The sequence below is a fragment of the Polistes dominula genome, unplaced genomic scaffold (genome assembly GCF_049000335.1).
Source record: "Polistes dominula isolate Pdom_NZ unplaced genomic scaffold, Pdom_raw_medaka contig_373, whole genome shotgun sequence".
Taxonomy (NCBI): domain Eukaryota; kingdom Metazoa; phylum Arthropoda; class Insecta; order Hymenoptera; family Vespidae; genus Polistes; species Polistes dominula.
In genome coordinates this window covers 1,306,902-1,325,802 of record NW_028300899.1, presented here as the reverse complement: position 1 = coordinate 1,325,802, position 18,901 = coordinate 1,306,902, and the positions used below count along the sequence as shown (strand labels likewise).

The 18,901-nt window shown below is 29.9% G+C and overlaps 1 protein-coding gene across 5 annotated transcripts in view; it reads right to left on the bottom strand.

The window, feature by feature from the left end:
* The window catches only part of Trpgamma (Transient receptor potential cation channel gamma), a 68,265-nt gene that overhangs the window by 6,830 nt on the left and 42,534 nt on the right, over window positions 1-18,901 (bottom strand). For all 5 annotated transcript variants that reach the window (XM_089177993.1, XM_089177994.1, XM_089177996.1 and 2 more), the window contains exons 4-10: window positions 14,731-14,861; window positions 11,277-11,511; window positions 8,250-8,398; window positions 7,846-8,041; window positions 2,314-2,484; window positions 1,715-1,949; window positions 701-821 (exon numbers count right to left, since the gene is read on the bottom strand). In XM_089177993.1, the coding sequence (XP_089034119.1) occupies window positions 701-821; window positions 1,715-1,949; window positions 2,314-2,484; window positions 7,846-8,041; window positions 8,250-8,398; window positions 11,277-11,511; window positions 14,731-14,861 (1,238 nt within the window). The remainder of the gene's footprint in view (window positions 1-700; window positions 822-1,714; window positions 1,950-2,313; window positions 2,485-7,845; window positions 8,042-8,249; window positions 8,399-11,276; window positions 11,512-14,730; window positions 14,862-18,901) is intronic.

The following is an 18,901-nucleotide window of genomic DNA, read 5'->3' as shown; positions in this document are numbered from 1 at the left end:
GTTGCGAGAGAATGAGACGAATGCAGAATATCAGGTGTAGGATAATTGTAGGGTTTATTTGTTATAATATCATTATTATAATATTGTTATTACATTGAAAAATTATTTTACGTTTCAATGACATATAATACAAAGCATATTATACAGTAAGCAAGTTCTCAATTTGAACGAACGTGTTTAAATACATTTTTGTATGTAATGGAATTTTAATTGGAATTAAAAAAAAAAAAAAAAAAAAGAAAAAAAAATAATTGTATAAATATTAACCTTTTCATTGGCAAAATGTAAGCTTGTCCGTAGTTTCGTTTGCTTTAAAGTTCATCATACCAAATGATATTATTAAGATTAATATTTAAAAAAAAAAAAAACAAAAAAAGAAGCAAATTTTGTCGTTACATTTTTTTCTTTTCACGCGTGATCGTTAAAATTAAATTTTTTTCGTAGATTTATTTTGTCCTTTATTTAATTTAATAAGAAACAAAAAAAAAAAAAGAAACCAAAACAAATTATATTAAAAATAATACTCATCCATTTTATATCAAGAAATTAATCGAATATTATTAACGAAAATAACCAAAGGACAAAAATTCGAATAAAACGTTTATTTTAAACTTAAATTTACTTTTGATCGACCAAAGAAAAAAAAAAAAAGAGAAAGAGAAAGAAAGAAAATAGAAAATCGAAGAAAGAAAATTTTTACCACTCAACGATGCTCGGTGCAGCACCTCTTTTAGTTGGTGCCGTATCATTATCAATAACACTATGTCCCATCCAATTACCGATCACACTTTCTATCCTTTGACTGGCTAGAATTAACATAACTGCGAACAAAGAAATAAACAGAGTTTCCTGTTTACAAAATGGAACTTATGTCGAAGGAAAATTCGTTGAAAAGTTAACAACAATTCGGATCCACATATCGTGGTGAGTTCCGAGTTCATTTTCTTAACAAAAGTCGTATTTTAGTTTTCAAGCACGTCGTTAGATCAAACATTTTCGACCTTTTTTTTTTTTGTCTGTCTGTCTCTCTCTCTCTCCTTCTCTCTATCTCTTTTTCTCTCTTTCTCTCTTCCTTCTTCGTTCTATCGTCAAAACGAATTACAAAGCTCGAATACGTAAACGATAATAGGAACGTCGTTAATCCGATAACTCTCACAACAAAAAGAAACGTAAGTATTATTAGCAAGTTGTAATAAAAACATTTTGAAAATTCGATGAGAAAAAAGAGAAAGAGAGAGAGAGAGAGAGGGACAGAGAGACAGCCAGAGAAAGAGAGAGAGAGAACAGAAAGTTTACTTTAAAAAAAAAAAAAAGGAAGAAAAAAATAAGATAGTAAAAAAAAAAAAATGATGAAATATCTATCTTTCATCGAGATCGGTATTATTGTTTGAAAGATACGATAAATCACGAAGAATATTAAACAAAATAAAAAACAATGTAAAAACTAAACATTATTAAATTTCATCACGTGTAGGGTTGGAAGAAGAGGACTGACTATATAAACAAATTCTTTTCTTCCAAACGACGTGTATTTTATGATAATAAGATAGAGTTTATACTATATTATTATATATATATATACGTAAAGAAGTGTGAGCTTTAAAAAAGTCCACACTTCTTCTGTTGAAAGGATAACGGATATAAAAAGATAAGAAAAAAAAAAAAGAAAAGAAAAAAAAACAGAGAAAACGTTTTGAACGTTTATAATACGTACATAGAAAAGTGAAGTATGATGCCGAGTGACAGATGAACTTGATGAATGGTTTCCTCATAGTTTGACCAATGGTGCTGTGAGGTGCTATGATGTATGCCACGCTGAATAGTGGAAAGAGTAAGCCGATCCTGACGATTTCCATAGCTTGAAGAAGCATGTTTTTCCTACGAAAACCGGGAAGGCCCTCGTACCAAATCGATGCGAGTAGTTGTTGAACGTTTGGATGCGCCACGAACTGGAAAGGTTCCGAAGCAAAACGGGCAAATTGTTCGAAGGGGTATGTATAACAGTGTTTTCTTTCTCTTTCTCTTTCTTTGTTTTTTTTTTTTTTTTTTTGAAACACGTAACATCGAAGCACCAATTAGCATAATTAATAATACCTTGTTTGTTATTCTACCTGGGATAATTTTTTTTTCTTTCTCTTTCTTTTTCTCTCTCTCTCTCTTCATCGATCACAGGTATTTAATGAATCGACACAAAAGAAAAAGAAAGAAAGTGGGGTCGGGGGTGAGTGGGTGGGGGGATTGGGGGGGTGGAGAGAGTTAGGAGAAATAATGAGTCAATTAAAAAAGAGAAAGGGGAGAATTAAAAAGAATTACCTTCTTTTGTCGAAGTTTTATGGCCAATTTCAAACGATTCAAATGCATTCTTTCGCCGTGCTCGAACGCTGGTCCTTTTGGATCATGATTCAGAAGTACTTCCAATTCGTAGGAACTTCTCGTATGGTCCAGCAAAGCCGTTGCGAAATCTTGACATTGTCTTCTGAGTTCCTGTCAAGAATCATGTTATTTTACTATTTTTTTCTTTTTTTTTTTTTACCGTCTCTCAATTTTATTATTATTTATATATTATATTTAATTCAACACGCGCGATAAATTCTATATATTAAATAAAACATAAATTTTTAATATAATATAATGTAATATATATATATATATATTTTTATTTATTTATTTATTTAATAATAACCATTCTAAGTCAACAGCTTCAGAATTAATACAAAGGATAAAACATTATTATTATTATTAATTAGTGAGGAAATCGAAAGTTCATTGCAGCAATTCCCAAATCCCACCCAGAAAGGATAAAACGTGTATAACAAAAATTAAGAGTATCATATTTGTATAGATAAAATTATCATTTTGAATCTTTTGATTGTACTAATAGTATATAATATAAATATAATTTTAAAATATATATTTGTATATAAAAATAAATAATTGATAACCAAAAAACAATTGTCCTAATTACCAGCATATATACACATACAATATTATATAATAATACAAATACAATATATACGTAGATGAATTGACGAGTTTATCAACTTAAACATGGAAACAATTTTTTTTTTTCGAATAAACTTTTATATTTTTTCTTAATAATAAAAATTCCTTTTTTTTTATCGAGAATCCAAACTTTATATCCATGTATATACTTATATAGATACATACGTACAAATACATTTATACATATTCGCTTTTGTAGTTTCTATTCGAAAGCAATAGGAAATGTAGCGAACTTTCAAACTAACCGCAATATCCAGGAGAAGTTCTGGTACGATTCAATAATCGTTTTACCGATTCTCTTACGAATTGGCAGATGATCGAATTTCGATCACGTGCTTGAGAATATAACGAAACCGTTTCTACCAGTCTGCTTGCCTAATCGTCGACGTGTCATCCTGAGAAAAGACTCAGGACAAAACATTGCTAGTTCAAGCAGAAATTTTACTAATTCCAAGATCTTTCTTATTATGTAACGTTGTGTATATATATATATATATATATATATAAATGTATACGTGTGAGTGTATGTGTGTATTTATAGTCAACGATTCATATAATCTATTCAAATGCTAATCATTGACAAATCGACTGAGAAAATCGGTCAAACGTTTGTCTTCCTTTACGATTTTTCCATCAATCTTTCTGTTTTATTTTTTTATTTTTTTTTATTTTTTTATTACTATTATATACTTTACATGATTATACTTAATTAATACAGAATATTTAGATATACGTTAATAATTGAATACACTTATTTATTGTATATTTATGCATGTATATATGTGTACTTAGAGGAAAGAGAAACTTTGCAGAATACTTCGTTGATCTACATACGTGTATACATAATTTATATACACATACAGTCACATACACAAACATCATACATATATGTTAATTTTGGCTTGGAAATTTCACGAGTCGAGTTATTAGAAAAAAAAAAAAATGAATACGGCAAAGTTTGACGTTGAAAGTAGCGCATCTAATTTTCCCGATCTAAGCAATAAAACTATGTGCACCTAGCATATAGGGTGTGTTCTCATAACAGTTCATGCTCCTATACACCTTCGACATATTTTCGGGCAGTTTGCCAATGCTAACGTTTACAACATCAAAGCGATATTTCGAACGTGGCCAAATATTTGTCGACGCGTATGAGAAAAAAAGAGAGAGAAAGAAAGAGAGAAAGAGAGAGAGAGAGAGAGAGAAGAAGTGAGGGGTGGAAAGGGGAGGAGAGACTTACGAATATGATCTCGGTGATTAGAACTTTTAACAAGGTATTAACATCCAAACAAGATGGTATGCCCCATGAAAGTAATATACCCACCATACTTCAGGTACACACGAATCATTATTAATTTTCACGAGAAATTTAACTTGAAAAAACTTGATAATGTTCTCCTTCAATTATCTCGCGTCGAATTTTCTCGAAAATTTCAAATCGAACTACTACTTAAATGTTGATCGATTCGTCGAGATCGAGTTATTATGCAACGAAAACAATTTTCTTATATGCCGAAATATGAAACGTTGTTGTTTGATTTTGGAACATATTATTTCTCTAGTGGAAAATAAGTAGAAATTATGTTTTCGTAAAATATAAATAATAATTATTAAAATAAGATAATAATTAATTACAATAATATTAAATAAGTATATAGTAGATATGTATATATATATATAAATGTTATATAATATATGAGGGTGAAATTGAGAAATTTGTTGTCTCAATTGAAACATTATTTCTATGTGTCGGATTCAAAACTTTTGAATTATCATACACAGATATAAAATAATGTTGAACTAATATATAATACTTACAAATTATAAATATAACAATAAATAAATACTATGAGTAGGTGGGTTGAAAGTTTCTGAGTCTCAAAAAAAAAAAATTGATAAAAACGTAATCGTAGAAATAAATCAATTCTATGTCAGATTTAAAACTTTTCAATTCATTCTTAAATATTCACACATACATACAAGAAGATATGTAAAAAATTTATAAAAAAAAAAAAAAAGAAAAGAAAGAAAGAAAGAAAGAAAAAAAATAAAATAAGAAATGTAATTTCGTTTTTCTACTTGTTTTTTTTTTTTCTTTTTTTCTCTACTTATCAAAGTAACGAAGGAAAATGGAAGAAAGTTACCGAGAGAGGAAGACGGATGGAATGCAAATAGAATGGCGAAAGGACGATAAAATTAAAAGCTCACAGATGAATGTGCCTTTGGGTCTTCTTAGCTAGTTCTCGAAAAAGGAATACGTATTACCAAGGTGATATATATATATATATACATAAATGTGGTTTCTCCCCATCGACTTCTTTACTTCTTTTAACCCACAAACCAACCCTCTTTCTCCACCCTCCCCCCAAAAAAAAAACCACCTACGTTAACCTATCCTATCCAATTTCGAGCTAAGAATTTATTCCCGTCGTTAAGAATTACTCGACAATAGATTAAAAGAAATAATTCTACTGTCTCACCTTGATCAATTTCATTTTAAGGTTAAGTCACCAACAAGCAAAACCTACACAATGACATTATTTTCAATAATTAAATAGACACGTTTTCTCGTTTAATAATGAATTGAAATATTTATCGATCGTTACATTACGAAAGATCGCGAACGTTGTTATTTCTGTCTTATCTCTTTTGAAGTATAAACGAGAAAGTAGTTTCATTCTTTAAGAAACATTCTAGGAGAGAAGAAAAATAATGTGAATTTCATTAACGTCATTGTGAGAAAGTTCTAGGATAAGATAAATAACATTGACTGGTTGAAATAAGTGAGCAAAGAGTGTGATTACAAAGATAATTTACGTTAAACAAAGAAAGATAAAAGAGGAAGGGAGGGGAGGAAAGCGTGGGGGGGGGGGAGGAAGAAACGATAGAACGATACGAAAAATAGGATTCCGTAAATGTTTAATAAACTCAGAATAAAGATCCTTTGATGAAAAATTGAGTCAGTGGTAATAAATACATCGACAGATACACACACACACACATATATATATATGTTTATATACAAGAAGAATATTAAACGTATCGGAGTGTTGTGTTACGAGTAGAAGAAAGAAACAATGAAAGAGAATGTAAGAAATAGAAAAAGAAACTTTATCGTAGAAAACACAATGAAAGAGAGAAAGAAAATGCCTAAGTATCGGAAAAGTGTGTTCGTGTATGTGTGCGTTTATACGATGTGCCGTTGCTCGAGTCTCGCGATTTGCTGCTCCAGTAAACACGTCCTTTCTCTTCATCATTGTGTCGCAAGCACATTTACACGTTTGTTATTTCCCCCTTCGCGGGTTTATAGGTCAGTTTGTACTTTCTTAATCAACACCACCTATTTATTCCTTCTTTTTCTTCTTCTTATTCTTTTTATTATACTTTTGTTTCTTATTCTTTTTTTTCACGTGTATTATTGCACACGTGCGTGAATGTCTTTCTAATTTCTGTGTGTTTTTTTCTTTTTCTATTACTTGTTGTATAGAAAAGGATTACAGAATGACATGATCTTTAAAAAGGTATGCATAAAAGTTCGAAGAGAGGATCGATGAATTTGTACACGTGTATGCATATGTGGATGTGTGTGTGTGTGTATGTGTGAACGAAAAGAAACAGCAAAGTATGGAAACTATAAAGCACTTCACTTTTCGACGGCAGCCTCCTGCTGGGTTATTCTACTCGTGGTACTTGATTTATGCTTCTATAAATCAAAAGTTGCCGGCTCGTGGCGAGCTCTTAAACTTCCGCCACTTAAGAATAAGAAAGAAAGAGAGAAAGAATGAAAGAAAGAAAGAAAGAAAGAGAGAGAGAGAGAGAGAGAGGAAGAGAGAGGTAGGTGCAATTTCATAGCACGTGCGGTGACGCTTGACCTCGACAAGAAAACTTGGATTTAAGATGAAAGAAAAAGAAGAAGAAGAAGATAAAAAAAAAAACAAGAAGTAAGTATCGAGTCGTCCTTGACTGTGTAGTTGTGTTGTATATTATTCTTTTGTTACTCGTCATATAAATTGACATGAAAAATTATAAATTGATTCGATATTTTTACGATATATCGACTTTTCCATTTTTCTTTTTTTTTTTTTTTAATTAATTCGATCAACTCTAACGAATTTTCAAATGTAGGTATCTAAACAAAACAAAAAAGAAATTAAATGTTTACAGAACAACTTTGTGAGTCTCGAATAAATATATATATATATATAGAAAAGGAAATAAAAAAAAATTAAAATGTAAATGAAATTATATTCGTTAACATTTGCCACGCGTACATGTGACATTGTTAATTGGCCATTTTAATTTAACGCGTCGTATACACAGGGTGATAAATAAAAATAAGGATCCGCTCGTGGCACTCAAGGGAATAAAAAAAAACAAACAAACAAACAAACAAATGTCCTTTCAACATTTGGTCCTACAATTAATTCTTTCACTATAAAATAAACTCACCTTTAATGCTTGACGTATGTATACATACGTGATATTTACACATCGTATACTTTATATTTATATAAACTGTGATATATATATATATATGCAACAACACACAACATATTATTATGTAAAACAACATTGACAAAAGCATGCAGCATTTTTTGTGAGTTATTTTCTTTTTTCCCCCAATCAAATCATAAAAGCGAACATGAAATATTTGTCTCTCTTTCTTCTCTCTATTTCTCGATAGGAATAAAAATAAAAGGAATAAAAGCTGTGGTACGGAGGGAAAAATGGAAGTTGTCAAAGGTGATGTTATTTTTTTCTTTTTTTTTCTTTTTTTTTTTTTTTGTTACTTTGTATCTCTAACAATTCCTCTTGTTCGTTATTCCTATCCATTATCCTCACCTGATATTCGCACTTGAACTCGTGCTCGAGAAAAGAGAGTCGACGTAATTCCCAGGAGAGTTCAAAGGCCGTCAGAATAGGATCCTTGGAGGACAATGCTATCAAAGAGGGTGATGCTAGGGCACGGTAGGCATTTATTCGACTCCTCGAGTGCCTCAGGGAATCCTCCAGTCTGGACGTCACACATTCGTCACATCTAAATCAATGACATTATATTTATTTTTTATTTTTTGTTTCGTTGAGCTTACTTTATCATTGGAAAAAGTAATACAGTTCGAAATTGATTTTTTTGCTTTTCATTTGGTTGGTGGTTCGGTTGTCCGAATGTTTTATCTATCTTTTAGTTTAATTTCAAAAGGTAATATAAAAGAAGAAAAAAAAATCAAGAAAATAGGACAACTCACCCACAACGAACGTCGTGTGGCATTGGTAGAGTTGATCCACGATCTAAAAGGATCTTGATGATCTCGTAGTTGTCTCTGTGAGCGGAGAGGATCAACGGTGTGATATCCGGCGTGAACGTTGCGGTATCCGGCGGTAGAGCTTCCCAGCTCTGCCAGGCACATTATAATGTTATTTTCGTTAGAATAAATCCAACTTCGTGATCTGAATTAAAACCTAGATAACTAATCATTCGTGAAAGTGACGAAACGTATATTCAAATTATTACGGGGATTTTTCTTTCATCCTTTTTGAACACTACCGGTACAATGTCATCTTGATATAAAGTATTTTTAATGTTGCTTTTTTTTTTTTACTATTTTTAAGGTTGAATTTAATTTTGTACTATTTAATAAACTCTTTTGTAATAAATATAACATTCATATAAATGTGAAACAAATTGTTACATTAATTGATTTGATCAAACACTATTAAACATTGTAATGTCATCTCGCGATAAAATGTATTTTTAATTTAGCTTTTTTTTTTTTTACTATTTTTAAGGTTGAATTTAAATTTGTACTATTTAATAAACTCTTTCGTAAAGAATTATTTTTTTTTCAGATTGTTATTTTTACAATTTAGTATTGAATTAAATTAACGTAAAACGTACTCTCATGCAATGACTGTAATATTTTTATAAATGTGAAATCCAATTTTTACATTTAATAAATTCGATAAAAAACGTAATTGTTTTTTTTTGTTTGTTAAAAATTTTGAAAAATATCAAATAAAATGTATGTTCTCTCGTTGAATAATATTCCCAATTTTGATCGATTATTGTCATTTTAACGAATGCTTGAAATAATTAAAACTACAATGAAACTTTGATCAAAAATACATAATTTATTCGATGTTTTTTATTTTTTCAACAATTTATTTCAATAGAATTTTTGTCGTACCATAACATGTTTTCCAAATTTTTAAAAACAATCAGAAACATCGCGGTATGTCAAAACCATCATTCGCACAACACAATCCCAAACCTTTTCCAATTAAAATATCTACAAATCAAACAAAAAAAAAATAAAAAATAAAAAATAAATAATACACTGAATTAATTTCAAATCACTTGACAAAAGATTTCTATATTAAATATTTGGAAAAAATAAATAAATCAAAAAAAAAAAACAAAAAACAAAAAATAGAAAATATCCCTTCAAAAGGAGGCAAAATAAAATAAAATAAAATAAAATAAAATAAAATAAAATAAAATAAAATAAAAAAATAAAATAGAATAAAATATCAAAGCTTAGTTTTATTTTCAATATCTCTAATAATCAAATAGAGAAAAAAGGATAAGAAAATTATAAAAAGGTGAATAAAATCGGTAATAGGATAAATCGTATTAATTAGACGATACCAAACGAGGAATATAGCTTTCATCGTAACCATCCAATTTTCGGAGACATAATGAATTCGTTTCTAATTCTGAAATCTCATCCTTTTCTAAATAGGGGGTAGGGAGGGGAGGGGAGGGGAGGGGGTATCATTCACGAACTTCTACGTAAGCCGATTCCTCGTTAAAGCCGATTAAACTTTCAACCAGAATTTACCGAGTTTCTTTTATAATTTCTTTTTTTTTATATTTTTCTTCCTACTCCCTCCTCCTTTCTATTTTTATCTATCTATCTATCTATTTATCTATCTATCTCTTAAGGTATCTTCGAATTGCACGAAGAAGACAGATTATTTAATTCAACAGACTTTTACATTTAAATCACTTGAACGTTTCTTTCAATCATTCATTTATTCTATGTTCTTACAATAATAGATAAAAGACGAAAAATAAAGATTAAAAAAAAATAAAGAGAGAAAGAGAAAGAGAAAGAGAAAGAGAAAGAAGGAGAAACAGAGAGAGAGAGAGAGAGAGAGAGAGAAAGAGAGAAAGAGAGAAAGAGGATGATAGAAACAAACGAAATTCTAGTTTCGATTGAAAGATAAGTTAATCAGTATACCATGCACGTGGATCGAATAAACCTATGAAGCACGGATCCCCAAAAAAGCACAAGGGAAAGAGAGAGATAGACAGAGAGAGAGAGAGAGAGAGAAAAAGATAGAGAGAGAGAGAGAGAGATAGAGAGAGAGAAAGTTTCGCACGTGCTCTCCCTCATTACCCCCTCGTACGTGACTGTAATCATTTTCACATATATCTTTCTCTCTCTCTCTCTCTCTCTCTCTCTGTCTCTCTTCTTTTTCTTTCTCTTTGTCTTTCTCTGTTTTTCTCTTTTTGGATTTTTTCGATTTATTCGATAGCCCAAAAAACGATGTCGTTCGAAGGAACATAAAATACGTGTTTTCCAATAAGCTACGTATACAATATCGTAAAAGAATATTTTCTTTCTTTTATACGAAAAAATATACAAATATTTTATACAAAATTTGATAATATTCATAATTTTGGGGATTATTGGTAATTTCAATAATTTTTTTCTTTTTTTTGGGGGGGGGTATACGCTATTTAATAATATAAATATTATATTATCGTAAAAATTTGTACACACAATGTAATAATAAATGAATAATGAACAATTGGCAATTTATTCAAAATGAAAAAAATTGTATATCAAACTTAATGATAATAATAAAAGAAAAAAACATAATAATAATAATAATAATAATATAATATAATATAATAAAAACTTGTAAAAGCAAAAACTTTAATAATTACATGGTGTTGTTTAGATGTGCAAACACGATTGGTGAAAAAATGTGTTAAAAGTTTAGTCGGTTGAACTTTTATTACTTGACTTTTAACAACCAATACTCAACAAGCCAATGTGATTTGTAGTTTCGAGAGTGCTTTAAAAGTGCTTAACTTTTCCCTTTTTTTTTTTTTTTCTTTTGTCGAAATAACATACAGACAAATTAAGAGATAGAGAAAGAATGAGAAAGAATTGAGTATGAGAGAAAGAGAAAGAGAGAGAGAGAGAGAGAGAGAGAGAGAGAAATAAAATAAAATTCTATATAATAAATAAATCGATACGTACATGAGGATCACCGTCTTTATGATAAGTTTCTTCATGATCAAGAAGAACTTCGACAGCTTCGACAAATTCCTCCGAAATTGCATGAAGCAAGGCATCCTTCGTGTCAACTTTGTGCTCTATCAACCATTCAACCATTTCCAGATTTTCATTGTCAATTGCCATCAATAGAGCTGATCTTCCTAAAGGATCCACGCAGTTGATGTTCAATTCTGTCTCGTGTGCACTTTGAAGCATTCTTTAACAATAAATAGTATTATTATTAAAAAAAGTTAAAATAAAAATGTATAATTATTAAAGAATAAAACGATCAATTATATTCATTTATTTTGAATTATTAATTATATCATAATATATAATAATATAAATGTATTATTATATAAAAATTATTATGTAATATTATTTAAAAAGATATTAGAAAAAAATTATTATAGAAAAATATTATTATATAATATTATAAATAATGTATAATAATTTATATATCATTTGATTCAATTATATTATAATCAATATTATGATGAATCAAATGGTTTTTTTTTTTTTTTTTTAATCAAATGGCATTTACTTTGAAACTGCATAATTTTATCGTATTTTTTTTTTTGTAAAATTTACTTTACAAAATTTTTAATGATTTAACTAATTGACTGTGAAATTTAGTTTGAAAAGATCACCACAGGGTGTGGAATTATAAAAACAAGCAATTGACGTGTATACACGTCGAACGCAGGACAAATTAAAGATAGCAAGAATAAACGAAGAAAAATCAGAAAAATAGTTTAGAAAATTTTCAAGCTATGTATGTGTGATGATGTTTCAAAATGTGCAGGGTACTATGCAAAGTGCGATTTCATAGGTCGTACAACCAAAAACCTTGTTTTCTTGTGTTTTCCATTTTTTTTTCGAGCAAACGGTAGACACATCTTATAAATAAAAATAAATCTAAATAAATCTAAATAAAATACATCATAGAAGTCGTATTGGTAATATAAAAGGGAACAATACCACCAAATAATATTTTTATTACATTTTATTGAAATTTCAAATTTTTATAGTGAATGGTAATTTTGTATTTAACTGATGAAATGAAAAATTTACTGAAAAAAAAAGGGAAAATTAATTAATTTAAAAAACGTACGTAAACTTTTAATTCATTCTAATATAAAGAATGAAAAAGGTTCATTACGTCGTTAGATCAAATTTTTATGATTATTCAAAATTTTCTTTCAATACTTATCTAGAATATGTTCTGTTTCATTTTTTTTGTCTTCTCTTCTTACGATTGTAACGAAAATGAATATTATTGAAAATTTCTTCTCGTTAAATTGTTAAAAGATTTCTCATTCCCGTTGCAGGTGTTCTAAATAGTTATATCTTTCTATCTGTTTCTCTTTCGAAAATGAAATTGCGTGGATTATAGGAGGAAAGCCTAATTATGCAGTTTAATCAGTCACTAATTGCCTTAAGACGAACGGTAAGGCCGTAAATGATTATTGAAAGCATCTGAAACGACGAACTTTTCATTTCGACCTTGTCCCAAGAATAATTAATGTTCCCCTGTCGTAGCCAACGACGAAATGGTGGCGAGCCACGTGACACTTGATTTTATTCTTCAACGTGGCGAAGGGGTTCGAAGACGAGAAAATGTGGAAAACGCTTCGGAGGCTAATTACTTTTAGAGCCTTTTGCTTTTATGCTCGTAACAAGAGAAATGAAGATTAAAAAAAAAGAAAAAAGAAGAAGAAGAAGAAGAAAGAAAAATTAAAAAGAAAGGAAAAAAATGATGATGATGATGATGATGATGAATGAAGAAGAAGAAGAAGAAGAAAAATGAAAAGAAAAAGAAAAAGAAAAAGACATAAAGATGAAACGAGAGGGAGATAAATCGATCTTGACATTAATCTTTAACCCCGACCAAGAGACTCTTATTAATTTGAATTATTAAAAAGAATAATAGGATGCCGCAAAAAAAAAAAAAAAAAATAAATAAATGAGGATAATATCCGTCAATGATATTTGCTTTTTTTTCTTTTTATTTTCTTTTTTTTTTTTTTATGGTGGATCGTTTCAACGGATTATACGGTTGACAGAATACAAAGAGAGAAAGAGAGACACACACAGAGTATGTGTGTATAAGAGAAAGATTCTGGTCCTCTTGTGAACGTGTCAACGCTCTTGTGTATATAAGTGTACACGAGGAGCACGCGAGCATGTTCACAAATAGAGATAACGAGGGAACAATCGAATCCTTAATTTCACGGGGCGAGATACGCAAGAGTGTATTGGGGTAGTATCCATGTAATTCGTATTACACGTATACTAAGTTAAATCGAAAATGTATATGTGAGATAAAGGGGAAAAACTGTAAAGGGGAATGAACGAACGAACGATCATTTGTTGAACTGTCCTCTTGTACGAGATGAAGAAGAGAACAGAGGAAAAAAAAGAAAAATAGGAAAAAAAAAACCGATATGTGCATGTATACAAGGAAAATCTATAAAGAATAAGATTTAACAAAAAAAAAAAAAGAAATTTTACAAATTCATTCGTAACTTGTGGAATGATAAACATTTCTTTTGACATTTTAATTCTAGATGATATCATGTTCAATAATTGGCTTTTTTTGTTTCTATGTATTTTAATATGACCAATCATCTGACTCGTAGAAAATAAAACAGAACAATAATAATTGAATATATTAACATTTACAAATATGTATATATATATATATATATAATAAAAAAAAAATAATAATTTAATTAGTAACGCGAAGGATGATTAAATTGCTTTACCCATTGGTCGCGAATAAAATGTTCGATTACTAACCGTTTTGGTTTGTTTTTTTAGTTTTTTAGATTTTTCTTTTTTTTTCTTTTTTTTTAAACGTTCCATTAAAAAATGACCAAAAAAAAAGAAAAAACGATTCGGCTCGCAATTCGAAAACGTATTTCATTGGGCCGACCGACCAGTGGAAGATAGTGGAAAATCGGACTATGTAAATTGGTCGTCCGTGGTGACTGTGATGGTGGTAGTAGTGTGGTGGTCTCTGGAGACGATGTTACGTGACAGAATAATTTACCGAAAGCGGTAAATTATAATCAGTAGTCCTAGAACGTATATGATATATAGTACAGTACTATGTTGGTAAATATAAGTACGTTATATTTAAGAGATTTCACGTTGGGCGTGTGTGTTGCTTCACGTAACCATAATTACGCTTGAGAAAAGGCTACGAGTGGATTTGAAAAGGACTTGACAAATTTTTCTCTGACCAAAAAACCAAAAAAAAATATATATATATATATATATTATAAAACGACCAAACAATACTACTACCAACGACGACGAGTAAAAGAGAAAAAAATTGTGTAGAAAAGAAAAAAAAAAAAGAAACCACGCTGGTTGTTAGAGAACAGAATTGTTAGGTTGTTATTCGGTGCTGAAGAAATTTCGTACTTGCCTTCTTACGGAAGCCACATCACCGCGTTCAACTGCAAGCAAATATTTTTTCTCTTGCATAGTAAGAGTCGTCATTTCCTGGTGAGGTCTGACCACGTTTTCCTCCTCCATCATTCCGTGAATGCTGTGCCTCTGAAATGAACAGAAAGAAATGACGCATTCATATAGAAGTAAGACATTTTTTTTTTATTTTCATATACCACCATGAAAAACGTCCTTGCCACTTTCTTCTTCTTCTTTTTTTTTTTTGAAATTGATGCTAAGTGGCAAATAACAACACGTGAGACAGGTGAGAAATTCAATTTATCAAATTCAACTGTTTATGTTCATTCAAAAGGCCTAGGTTTTAACTTAGAAACGAACATTGTTTTCATTTTCACACAAGAAAAATGAAATTACTTTTTCGAACAATCCAATAATCTTAATGTATATATAAATTACGTGTCACGTTGTTTGTTCGCAATGGACACCTAAACTATTGAACCGATTTTAATCAAATTTTGTACACTGTGTGCAGTTTCATTCAATTTGAAAGATAGGATTGTTTATATCTCAATTTATAATCAGATACGGTAACAGATGGCGGTATAAGATAATTCGTTGACTTAAAGACGTGTGTATCGGACTGATTGTGAGTCACAGCAACGCGTGGTGGGGCACCCCTAGTATAATATAATGTATAATTTAAATTATTTAATATATTATTTATTATATATAATTTTATAACAGAGGATTAAAAGCACACAACGATATATTCTATTAAGTTCTGACATTATCATTTCTTTATTGCTTTTCACACTTATACGTACTATTATCTAACTCTTGAGAATATAACTATTTTCTAATACAATGGCATACATACACTTTGTTTTCTTCTCATGTCACTACACTGAATATTTGCAATTACTCGTGGGAATATTCAAAGGGTCGTATCTTACATACATATTGTTGCCCTCTCTAGGAAAACACTTCATGTGTCGTTCTTGTTATATGTTTCTCTCTCTCTCTCTCTTTCTCTCTGTAGATAAACTGGATAAGGTATGCTCAGATAGTTCTCGTCTTTACGAATTAATTCATTCAGGTTTCTATCTCTCCTAAAGTGGAAATTCCTAAGCCAAGATCTTGAATTTCTAATAGTTGGAATATAACATAAATATGTTGTCTCTTATTTACAAATATATTTAATGAAAAATATAATAATATTTGTAATATTATAATAAAAAAATTTTATAATAAATAATGCACATGTTTAATAATAAATATATTAATATAATAAAAATTAGAATAAAAAAAAAGAATAAAATATTTGAAAGAATCGACAAAATTCTCAACATTTCTGTTCGTCTTATTTAAGTTTTATATCATTGCCAACAAGAAAATAAACTAAAGATTTTTCAATGACTCGAAAAAAGTAATTAAAACCGAGAAGAGTCGTTCGAGAGTTTGTTAGAAACTTGAAATGAAATAAAAAATAATGGTATCCTTAGTTTTCTCTCTCTCTCTCCCACTCTCTCGGTCTCTTTTTTTCGCTTTGTCTCTTTTTTTTATTTTATTTCACTAGAAGTAAAGCAATTAAATGCTATTTCCGTAGACTTTAATTCGACCGTAGTTCAGAGAGAGACAGAGAGAGAGAGAGAGAATATAGGCTATACGTTTCCGGTTTGCAAATGAAAAATGATTACAAATGGTGTATAATATACGACGAGCCTACACCACCCCCAAATGTGCCACGCCAAACTAGGATAAAATGCATGAAAACGTGCGAAAAACGTAGGGCGTTTACACGACGAGAACTTCGATTTAAATCGTATTTATTAAAGCTCTAGAGAGCTTTAAACCTGGGTCAAGAGAGAAGACGGTTGGCAATCTAAATATTTGTCTTTCCTTGCCATACCAACGAGAAGTAAAATATATTTAAGTATATGTTCAACGTTTTCTTCTTCTCTTCTTCTTCCACTTTTCTTTTCTTTTGTTTCTTTAATTTTTCTTTATTTATTTATTTTTTTTTTTTTTTTATTATTTTGGTAACAGAGAGGAATGTGTAAGTAAGTAAGTAATCATGATTTTTCATTCGACTATAGGAAGACTTTTACAAAGTTAGAAACGTGTGGTGAACGTTATTGATCGTCTACCGGTTTCTCGATAATAGGAACGAAAGAGAGAAAGAGAGAGAGAGAAAGAGGGAAGGAAAGATGGAAAGAGGTTTTCGGAGATGATGAATGCACTTTGAGACTTCGTACAAGCAAGAGACATGGTAGGGTGCACAACTTCCGGCTCGGACGAAAATTTTCCCCACGTATCATGTAAAGGTTCTCAAGAGTCAGACCCATTGTATATACGAACCGACACTTTTATCCAAGTATGTTTGAACATTATGATCTTATCATGACTATATGAGTAACTTAAAAAAGCGAGAGAAAACATGTTCGAGGGTATACATTTATCTATTTTTTTTTCCTATATTATTATTTTATGTATTCCATTCTAATTGTGGTATTATTTTGTGTGTTGTTAGAATTTATTAGACAGCTTAGAATTATATTAAATTAATATTTTATAACAAAGCTATAGCAACGTGTGGCCGAAACATCATAGTATATATATATATGATAATAAAATTAATGAAATAATATTAACAGATAATAAGAAAGCACGAATGGTTCTGAAGCATTTGCAAAATTAAACAGACCGTTCGATATTAATCTAGCAGCTGCATCTTCGAGAATCGAACTTGATCAGAATTACGGAATTCGAGAAATCCACTTGGGTTCTCTGTCTCTCGTTATATTCTCGATTCTCGTAGGCGATCCAACGATCAGGGAGGGATGAAAATGAGGAATGAAAATCCACGTGCATGAGAGATAGACAGATGGATAATCAAAATGAGAGTGTGTGTGTGTGTGAGAGAGAGAGAGAGAGAGAGAAATAAAGCAAGGCCAACGGTAGTGGGACGTAGAAATTAATAGGTGGAATAGCTTTCCATTGTTTGACCGGTCGACCTCCTCTCGTTACCTTCTCCCTAAACCCTTTCCTCCTACCATCCAAACCCTACCACCTTCTCCCTCTTTTACCCTTTTCCATTTTGTGAATCGTAAAATGAAAAGAATCCGGATTCAGCGTGCTCTCTCTCTCTCTCTCTCTCTCCCTTTTTTAATTGTAAGAGTAGTCAGCAATCATACCTTCTTCTTATCTTTATTACAATCGACCATTTATTTTTCACAAGAAGAATTCCTATCGGTCGAAATATTTAAGACTAAGAATAATTCTTCAACTATATAAAGAATAAAACCAATAGGAAACGTTTCATCTACGAGAATGTTCAATTTGAAATTCTCATTTATGAAAAATAATTAATCTTTCGTAAGAATATTGTAATGATTTTAATCAATATAATAAGATTGAACAATTATTCAAGATAAAGGAAATTCGCGATTTTTCAGATTTGAATCATTCAATTTTACCAATTAAAATTAATACAATCTTGCGCGTGCAGAAATTTAATAACCTTTTTTTATTTTCTTCCTTTGATTTTCTACATTTTCATTTTAAACAAATATGAATATATTTAAATTAGGTTTGATCCAAAAAAAAAAAAAAAACAAAAAAAGAAAACAAATTTTAAACATGAAACTATGGTCTAACAATAAGAATTTCTATAAAAAGAGAAGAAAAAGAAAAATCATTTTGATAAATCAAAATTAAAAAAATGCCAATCGAGAAATCGAATTTATTTAAATTTGTTCATTCACGATTGTTTAAAATGTCATTGATTTTAACTGTGAGCTCATTTTCTTTGATATTGTATTACATTTAGTATTGAAGAAAACGAAATTACAATCTGAACAATCTAATATATACAATATATATATTATATTATTATGTTATTATATTAAATGACGTATACATACACAAACACATACACACATACACACTCTGTTTCTATATATATATATATAAATATCAGTCTCTCTCTCTCTTTATGAAACGAAAGGAAGGAGAAACCTACGAAGAATGATGAACAGTGTTTGTCGAGGGTGTGACCATTCGACAATTAGGGAGTGCCCAAGTAAACACTCGTTATCAGTGTCAGCCTTCGACATAGTACATCGTCTTCTTAAAACCAAGAGGGCTAATCGTGTCCTCACACGTACATATACATATATACATATATA